Here is a 9,896-nt window from a genome sequence, read left to right as displayed (position 1 = left end):
CTTCTTGCTGCATCAAGGAAATACATGAGCTAACCTCAAACTTCATTATCTTTTACAAGGCCATAGCATTGAAGACTAACCAGTCATGGATTAAGCAGTCACAAACATTAGTGGAAAAATAAAAATTTTTTTTTTGTTTTTTTTATTTTTTTCAATCTCTTGTTTAAAAAATATAATTAAGTTAATTTCATGGAAGCCAGTTAGAATACATGTAGAGAAAAAAATTTTTTTTTTTTTCAATTCGTGAGTCAATCATCGCAGACGATACGCCAATCTGCATCACCCCGGTGCACAAAAAATTTCACAACATATGTATGGACATTTAAGAGAAGTGGCGTTGGGGAGATAGGGGTATTTGGACGACTTCACTCAATGCTAAGAATTTATAGGCAGTGTGTGAAAAATCAATTCAAAAAAAGATATGTGAAAGCATTTTAAGAAGTTTACTCTCATCCATCCATTGAGCATACATGAAAGATTTCCATCCCTTCGCGATGAGGAGATCTCTGAGCAATTACCTTGGACATGCTGATTCCTTGGGCTGCTTTGCCCGTCAGTTTGAGCTCGACCACGAGCTCAGCTTGATTATAGCAAGAACCAACCATGGTCTATCTTGCTCTAGCTCATTTGTTTACCAAGGAAAATTGAGTAAACAATCATGCCAGATAGAACCCATTTGATGAAGATAGAAATAAATTCAGCTGACTAGCACATATGGATGAAAGAATGATCAAATAAGCTCCAAAAAGTTAGATTCACCGGCAGATCAACCAGTGATAAAGGCGAAGTACAACAGCTTCCACCTGATCTATCTTTTCAAACAACCGTCAGATGAATCAAACATGGAAGATCATTATAGATCAAGCAAAGGCTAACAAAAAACAATATGATTAAGACCTAAAAGGAAAAGCTGCTATAAGCTTGTTTACAGATGAGTCATGGTTGGATCGAGATTGCATAAAACTGATTTATTTCTTCTTCTTCTTCTTTTCTTTTAAGTGACAACTCAATGGGAGAACCACTCAGATTAGATCCCTTGTGTCAAAAATGGTATGGAAGAAAATGATTTGATATTAGTAGAAATACCTCAGACAAATAATATCTGAACCAAATGCAATCATACACGTTCAGACATCGGATTGTCATGAAAGGGGCATTTTTGAGGTTACATTGTCAGCATATAAACGCCAACTCCTCTGTTATTCATTTACAAGTCATAAAAAGCCGTAATTTGACATCAAATAAAAATAAATATTTGTTTCAGCCAAAATCCGAAAACATAGTGTCTCCCGAGGAAGAGAAACGCCCAGGTCCCATTCTTCCAAGAGATATGGTCCGTGTACAAAAAGATGCACATCAGAGATGAGAACTATCTCTGCCACTCATTGCATCATTCAAGAGATGATTGACCAGAAGAAAGCCGTTCACTCCGAGCTTGATTAGCTTTTTCCATGTAATCTTGGTGGGACTGATGCTTTGATCCTAATAAAAGCAAGAAAAAAACAGAGTGAATATTTCGAGGTACTTATATGAAATAGCCAAATTCAGAGATCAAGCACCAAGAGCAATAAAACATAGCTGCAATTTTTCATAGGGACACAGAGAAAAAAAGGAATCACTATGTGAAACAAACGAGTGGTGGGAAAACAAAATGGTTCCTTTATATTTGATAAGAATGCCAGAAGCCTAATTCCGAGTTAATGCATTCTCTGCCTACCAAAATAATTATAATATATTTTGAACAAAAAAAAATAGGACAGACGACGCTGCAACAGCAATTATGGGAACCAATGACTTTTTGGTCTCTAATCAACACAAGCATGATTGCTTTCAATGATTTCTCACAACAGAGGTAGTAAGCAAAAATAAAAATCCATCACAAAATTGAGTATATAATTGCATGAAATCTAAGGGTTTAGGTATCTGGTGTTTGTCTTTGTATGTGCCCGTTATAAAAATTATCAGTTAACAAGATGAAAAGTCTGATGCAATTGACTTAATTTGTTCCATTATATGAGCTTAGAATCTATATTGAGCACTAAGGATAAGCAAAAGTTGATTATAAAACATAGAACACCATTTCTAATGCAAATAATTCTGGAGACAAATAAAACAAAGTTATCACCAACTTAAATTTTTCAGCTGTGGAAAGCCTAAGATTAGAATCAAGCTTAGAACTGTTGACAATTCTTATAGATAGGGGTGCAAATGCGTCAGGTTGACTTGTGACCCAACCCAACCCGATTCGTGTAGATCCAATCTAAACCATTTTAAAGGACCCATGGAGTGAGGTCGGATTCTAAAATTGAACCCGTTCTATTTTTCGGATCAGATCTAGATTTACTAAATTTTGATCTGACTAGATCCAACCTGACCCGACCCATGAAGACTTTTGGGTTGATTTGTATCTCAAGATAAATGACCCAATCTGACTCGACCCAACCCGAACCCAATACGGGATCCGAACATTCACTCGAACTGTGGCTTTTTCTAACTCAGCCTAAGTCTTTTTGGAGCTCTTACAATTTTGAATTTTATTGTTGAATTATGAAAAATATAGATGAAATAATAATATCACTAGCAGTCTATATATACCAGCATATCAAGCATTATTTTAAAAACTACAAGTGTAGCTTCAATACATAATATTTGACCTCAAACTATTAGAAGAAAATAGTTTTTCAAAAATTTTAGATAAAAAAATGAGTAATCAAAAGGTACAATTACCAATATAATGACACAAAATAGGTTTGTAGTATCTCTTGTTTATTTCCACCTGTATTTATTAATTTATATGCCCACAACTACTACTCCAAGATAGTCCTCATGATTGCTTGAAATAATTATATCCTTAAGGTACTTATACTCAACCATCCCAACCTAACTCAATAAGGCAATTGGGTTCTGACATTGCGCATTTCATAATCATGCCATTCAAACTTCAAGAAAACTTGTTCAATCTACTTCAACCCTTTCTAATCACCCCACCATGAGTCATTACCATTTTTAACTGACTCTTAAGCCTCCACTCATTTTTTTTTTAATATACAAGATTCATTGCCATTGATCTATAGATTGCTACCACAAGGTTAGCTTTACACTTCCTTTTCTTGAAAAGGACAAATCTCAACGAAGCCGGCAATCATCCAATTTGATGATTAGGGGTGCAAATGGGTTGGGTTGACGCATAACCAGACTCGATCCAACCCACGTAGATCCGACCTAACCATTTTAAAAGACATATGGAGCCGGGTCAGGTTCTAAAATTAGACCCTTTCCATTTTTCGAGTCGGGTCTGGGTTTACTAAATTCTGACCCAACATGATCAAACCCGATCTGTGGAAACATTTGGATTGAATTGGGTCTTAAGATAAATGACATGATCCGACCCGATCCAATCTGAACTCAGTATGGGATGCGAACACTGACTCGAACTATGGCATCTCCTAACTCAGCCTGAGTCTCTTTGGAGCTCTTACAATTTTGTATTTTATTGTTAAATTATGGGCAATATAGATGAAACAACAGCATCACTAGCTGTCTATATATACCACCATAGTAAGCATTATCCTAAAAACTACAAGTGTAGCTTCAATACATAATACTTGACCTCGAACCATTAGAGCAAGATAATTTTTTAAACATTTTAAATTAAAAAAAAATAATTGAAAGGTACAATTAATAACATAATGACCAGCTGCACGCAATGGGTTTATAGCATTTCTTGTTTATTTTCATTTGTATTTATTAATTTATATGTCTACAACTGCCACTCCAAGGTGGCCTTCATAATTGCTTGAAATAATAGTATCCTTAAGATACTTGTACTTAGCCATCCCAACCTAACTCAATAAGGCAACTGGGTTCTAACATTGTGCATTTCCTAGTTATATCATCCAAACTTCAAGAAAATGTGTTTAATCCGCTTCAACCCTTTCTATTCACGCCACCATGAGTCATCACTACTTTCAACTGACTCTTGAGACTCCACTCATTTTTTTGTAATATATAGGATTCATTACCCTTAATCTATAGATTGTTGCCACAAAGTTAGCCTCACACTTCTTTTTTTTGAAAAGGATAGATCTCGACGAATCTAGCAATCATCCAATTTAGTGATCCTATAGTGCTAATCGGTGAAGAGAATCATATCTTCTATTCTCAAATTTTTTCTCATGCCAAAATCCCGATCTAAGTACCGAGCTAAAATCCTCATGCAAAAGAAATGATTGAGACTCATAGCTAAAAAATCACTATCACTATTAAGACAACTCTATGTTGACCTGAATCCGATCCGCACCTGACTCAGATTCGCATTTCATGGATTGGGGTCGGATTATACATGTCAACTAGACCCGAATGATCTACTAGGTCAAAAAATTTGATCATGGATCCGATCCGACCCAACCCGATCTTCTATTGAAGCTAGTTTGGGTTCAATATTCACACTAGATCAAGGAATCGGATTGGATCGGGGTCACTTATAACCCGATCCAACCTGACCCATTTGCACCCCAAACTATATCCCACGAATAAGAAATGCAAAGCCTAAATTGTATAAGTGGATGCATAGCAAATTAAGAAAAAAAATATTAAAATGAAAAAAATTCATGTGAAAGATTGAGATAGTTTACTGCGAGGTATAAAGCTGAAGAGTCAGTCGCCGCAGTGCTGAGTGAATGGATGATTATGAAGCACATTGACAATGAACAAGAAAGATTGTTCTCCAAATGGACATAGAAATCATTACCAGTGACAACGATAACAGTACATAAAATATTTGGGTATAACAAGCATGCTCTAAAGTACATAGTAGATTAAAAAGCTAAATATAAGTTTTGTTGAGTAACAAATTGAATGTTGTTTTGTCATTTTCTGTATTTTCACTCATGGATAGCAAATCTTGCATTGGTTGGGACACCTGATCAGCATTTCATAGGTTTTATAAATACAGCTAATTTAGAATTCTAAAGAAAAATAAAAGATGGCTTATGCAAGAGGACAATATAGAAGATACAAAAGAAGAGAGGAAAAACCTATAACTTCGTGGGATTGGGCAAATATCTTGAGGTTTCTTAAGCAGTGTTGCATGGATAGAAATGTGAGAATTCGATTCATACATCTGTCCAGGCATTTGACTCAATAGGAGTTTAAAGGAGGAAAAAAAAGAAATACATGAAAACTTACATAAAAATAATTTTAACTATATATATATATATTTCTTAAAATATTGTATAAAAGAAAGCGATAAAAGATTAATATTTATTTCATAAAAAATTTATAAAAGAAAATAATAAAAGATTTTTTTTTTGAAATGGTGTTTAACAAGCATGTTTTCATCCAAATTAACTTTTTATCAGGTCATGAGTACAGGAAACATGATATATCACAAAGTTATTTTCACATTTACATCCTCACTTAATAGCTGGAAAGAATCAAAGCCAAATTCTGATGCCATTATGGTGGGGTGAATTCACCATTGAAGAGTCTCTAAGAGCTACATCCAAAGAATATGATATGAACACAGGACATATTGGATGCACTGATACATAACATGGATTCTTCAAGCTAGATGCTGAGTGCGAAGGTGACATAGTTCTTGAGTGTAAAAAGCTGGCATAAATAGGATTCTTGCTCAAAATAGCATCTTAATGGACTAGGAAAGAGGATTTATTTGATTACAAAAGTCAGATTCCAAGCTCTTTAGCACAGCATATCACATATACATCTTCTGACCATGCTCATTTAGTCCTCCCATCAACATCTCAATTTGTTCATAGCCTCCTTCATGGCTGTATCATCAACATCAGATTGCCATGGCCTTAAGTTGCTTCGTATGCCTCTACAAGTATGAAATCTTATCCATAATCTTATTTCTTGGATGAACACTTGGCCCCCACATATACAAGCATTAAGTCCAAACTTCCTGAACTTCATTATTACAGCTAAAAATTCTAAAAACACCATATGAATGGGGAAAATGACATGACACTAATACCAACAAAGGAATATATGCTGGAAAAAAATCATCGAGCCTCTAAGAATAGGTAGGTACTTTTTATTTTTCCTTTGCAATGGCATTATCATGAAGAGGGGGGCCTTGGTTCCATGATAAAGTTGCTCCATCATGACCAAGGTATTTCAGGTTAAAACAATCTCTCCACATGGCGATGGTAAGGCTGCATACATCAAACCCTCCCCAAACTCTGCAATGGCAAGAGCCTCATGCACTGATGCCCTTTTTAGTGACATAATCATGGGGAACTGCCTACACCCAAGTAAACAGTTGGTTAGACACCCACCTAAAGGCTATCCAGCATGCAACCTATTCATGATTAGCCCGTATCCAACTTAGAACTCAGTGTGATATATGCTCATCGGATTAATATATAAGCCAAACACGAGCTAGGCCTAGCTCACTCATATTTAGCTCGATATAGCTCCAAAAACCAAATAAACAAAAGATATATTGTACCAATTATTAGTCAATCATAAATGAAAACTGACATATCTATAACTGGTACCAATAAGATTTATTTAATATAGCGGCTCCAACCTTGTATTTGTAGTCGTTAAGTTATAAGATCCAACGGCTTATTTTATGGTAGCATAGGACAACCTGAGAGTTTTGCAGGTCACTGCATGGCCCTTATTTATCCTCTGTATCTTAACATAAACAAATTCATTGAAATGGAAAGATTCAAAATCTATAACAATTTAAATAATTAATAAAATTAAAATATTATAATTTTTAAAAATGTCTTTCTTTTCTCTTTTGCCAAGAAAAATCAACCTCAACAGCCATCCAATCTGAGCCTTCTATTAAACTTTGCAGCACTGATCAGTGATGCTAAGAGCAGAGGCAGAAATATTATGTTAAAACATGTGTTCATGAAACAGACTAAAATTCGACTAAAATATTATTTGGATGAGAACTTTCGACTAAAATTCGAAAGTTCCATCCAAATCAAGCACAAGACAGTCATCTCGAAGAGTTCGCATCAAATTTTCGAAACCTTGCTGTGATCCAAATTGGTGTAAATACTAGAAAACGGGGTCAAAAATTTCGACCAAGGGTTTCCGTCTAGGGTTTTCTAGGGTCCTTGGATTGGGGAGAGGAAGGGAGAGAAGGAGACCTCGATTCATGAGGAACCACGGGATGCTGAAGACTACGGAGATGACGGCGATGCCGGCGAGAACATGCTTCTTATCGCCGCTATAGAGGTAGTGCTCCACTCGGGACCTGAACCCCGCGCCGCCGCTGCTCATTTCCTTTCGCTTCCTCTCTATTTCTCAGACGTCGGAAGGAGTCAAGACTCGAGGCTTTCTTAGCTGAGTAATGCGTATGTAGGGTTTTTGCAAGGAACCCCTCGGCAAACTTTCATATTTATTTTGTCGAACAAAAAATTATATTTCTTGTTTTTCTTGGATGTTTTTTGACGGGATGGGCTTGCTTTGTGCGAATTACCGTTAGATCACCAGTTTGTCACTTTGAAAGATGTGCAGAGTTGGGAGTACTTTGAGATCTATACGGTAGAGATCTAGTAGTGGATTCGTGTGGAGGAAGTGTATCTGTTGGGGGATACCCACCGACCGACCGACTATCGGAGGGCCCGACCGGCTGCGGCCCGACTAACCGACTATCGGAGGGCCCGACCTGGCAGCCCGGCCGACTAACCGACGACCCGACGGACGACTCTGACTGGCCGATCGTAAGTCGGGCGACAGGCCGACGGACGCCATCAGCGGCTAACTGCGGCCATTCCACGGTCCATTCCCGACCGACTAAACCCAGAGGTCCGGTAGCCGACCCACATGAAGCTCGCCGACCGACGGAGGAGTCCGACGCCACTCTGCTGGCCACCGACCCTGGGTCGGCCGACTCCACCAACCGCCGTACGGCCGCCAGACGTTGTCAGCTCTGACACGGACATGCGGCACAGTTACCTAGGGGCATTGTCCCGCCGAGAACCGGGTCAACCCTGGTGATTAGACGGCTACACGGCGACATGACATTTTCACGGCGGCTCTGACAGCCTACAGTGAGTTGACAGTTCCTCACTTGTCCGCGCCATTAATGATGGCGCCATACCGTGCTCCACTATATATACCGGGGAAGGCAACAGTGCAAGGATCGATCCGCCCGTCTCTCCCACATACGCAGGCTCGCTCCTCTCTCTCCCTCTCTCCCTCTCAGAGCTCTCTGTCTGCATTTCACTGTTGCCCAGTCACCTCTCTGACTTGACCGTCGGAGGGTCCCCGCCGGAGCCACCTCCGGTCAGTGCGGACTTCCTTTTGCAGGTGCACGCTTCCCGGCGATCGGGCGACGAGGCGATTGGCCGCAATAGATTGGCGCGCCAGGAAGGGGATCAACATGACAAAGACAAGAGCTCAACGATCGAGAATCACTGGGTCGGCAAGGCATTCTTCCCGCCGGGAAGAGGCCTCTCCACCACCACCGACGGCGGAGCCTAGCTCTCCGCGCCCTGCAGTGACTACGGAGGCGCAGATTGCGGCCATTGTACGGCAGATGACCGTACTAACCGACGCAGTCAAAAGCCTCCAGCAACAACCGGCGGCCCGGCCTATGCCTTCCAGGAGCAGCCGCCGACGGTCGCGCCGACCCCTGCCGCCTCCAGGCGAGCACTCCCAACAGCGCTCCCACGGGGAGGAGGAGGGTCGACCTCGGCGCGACGACCGACGGTCCCAGCGGCCCTCTCCTTCCCCGTTGGAACGGGCGAGGAAGGAAAAGCGGCCGCGCACACCGTCGGCCTCTCCTTCAGAGTCTTCCGGAGGCTCCACTCCTGGGGTCTCCCAGCATCGACGAGCAGACGACTACGAGCGACGGTTCGAGGAGATCGACCGCCGACTCGCCCAACTGCAGATGGACGGCCAGAAGTCTTCGAACGACGTCGACTTCCAGACCGCCCAACCTCTCTCCCGACTGGTCCTCGACGAGCCGATTCCCAGTCGGTTCAAGATGCCGCACGTGGAGCCCTACGACGGCTCCACCGACCCAGTCGACCACCTCGAGAGCTATAAAGCTCTCATGACAATTCAAGGGGCAACCGACGCTCTTTTTTGCATCGGTTTCCCCGCCACACTTCGCAAGGCTGCCAGGGCTTGGTACTCCGGTCTTCGATCGGGCAGTATCCATTCCTTCGCGCAGCTCGAGCACTCGTTCGTGGCCCATTTCAGCACCAGCCGAAAGCCGCCGCGAACGTCGGATAGCCTTTTCTTCCTCAAGCAGGGGGAAAACGAGACGCTCCGACACTTCGTGGCGCGATTCAACGCTGCCACGCTCGAGGTCCGGGACCTCAACGAAGACATGGCGGTTTCAGCCATGAAGAGGGGCCTGAGGTCGTCCCGATTTACTTATTCTCTGGACAAGACCCTCCCCCGAACATACGCCGAGCTACTGGAGCGCGCATACAAGTATATGCGCGCGGACGAAGGAGCGTCCGACCGACGCTTGGTCGAGCCCAGGGGTCCGAAGGAGAAGCGAAGAAAAGGTCGGGAGCCCGCCGAACCAAGCAGGCCCCCGGCCGGTAGTCGGCTTTCTCCACCCCGACAGATCCAAAAATCACCCCGCCGACAGACTCCGAGGTCGGTGCGTCCCAGGTATGACTCCTACACTCCTCTCTCCGCTCCCCGTGCGCAGATCTTGATGGAGATCGAAGGGAAGGAATACCTGCAACGGCCTCCGCCTCTGAAGGCAAAGGGCCTCGACCATCGGAAGTACTGCCGGTTCCATCGGAGCCACGGCCACGACACCGAGCGATGCATCCAGTTGAAGGACGAGATCGAAAATCTCATCCGCCGAGGGTATCTCGGCAAGTTTCGAAAGGGTCCGCCGACCCGACCGACTGCCGATCGACGCCCCCAGCCGACTGAAG

General features: G+C 42.2%; 1 protein-coding gene across 1 annotated transcript; it reads right to left on the bottom strand.

Annotated features, from left to right (window-relative positions):
• Nucleotides 1-1,053: 1,053 nt before the first annotated feature.
• LOC105038161 (uncharacterized) lies at nucleotides 1,054-7,342 on the bottom strand. Its single transcript, XM_019847983.3, has 2 exons — nucleotides 7,137-7,342; nucleotides 1,054-1,482 (listed from the first exon to the last, which is right to left on the bottom strand). Exons 1-2 carry the CDS (start codon nucleotides 7,267-7,269, stop codon nucleotides 1,391-1,393), a joined length of 225 nt encoding a protein of 74 aa, XP_019703542.1. The 5' UTR covers nucleotides 7,270-7,342; the 3' UTR covers nucleotides 1,054-1,390.
• Nucleotides 7,343-9,896: the final 2,554 nt, after the last annotated feature.

Source organism: Elaeis guineensis, chromosome 1 (genome assembly GCF_000442705.2).
Source record: "Elaeis guineensis isolate ETL-2024a chromosome 1, EG11, whole genome shotgun sequence".
NCBI lineage: Eukaryota > Viridiplantae > Streptophyta > Magnoliopsida > Arecales > Arecaceae > Elaeis > Elaeis guineensis.
Note: the sequence above shows the minus strand (reverse complement) of the source record. Positions and strands in the feature narration are given on the sequence as shown.

Excerpts from the sequence above, each read along its gene's own strand:
- LOC105038161 (XM_019847983.3), bottom strand. The coding sequence starts at position 7,269 with ATGAGCAGCGGCGGCGCGGGGTTCAGGTCCCGAGTGGAGCACTACCTC. Across the intron at positions 1,483-7,136 it reads GTGGTTCCTCATGAATCGAG|GATCAAAGCATCAGTCCCAC; the intron begins GTCTCCTTCTCT and ends TGCTTTTATTAG.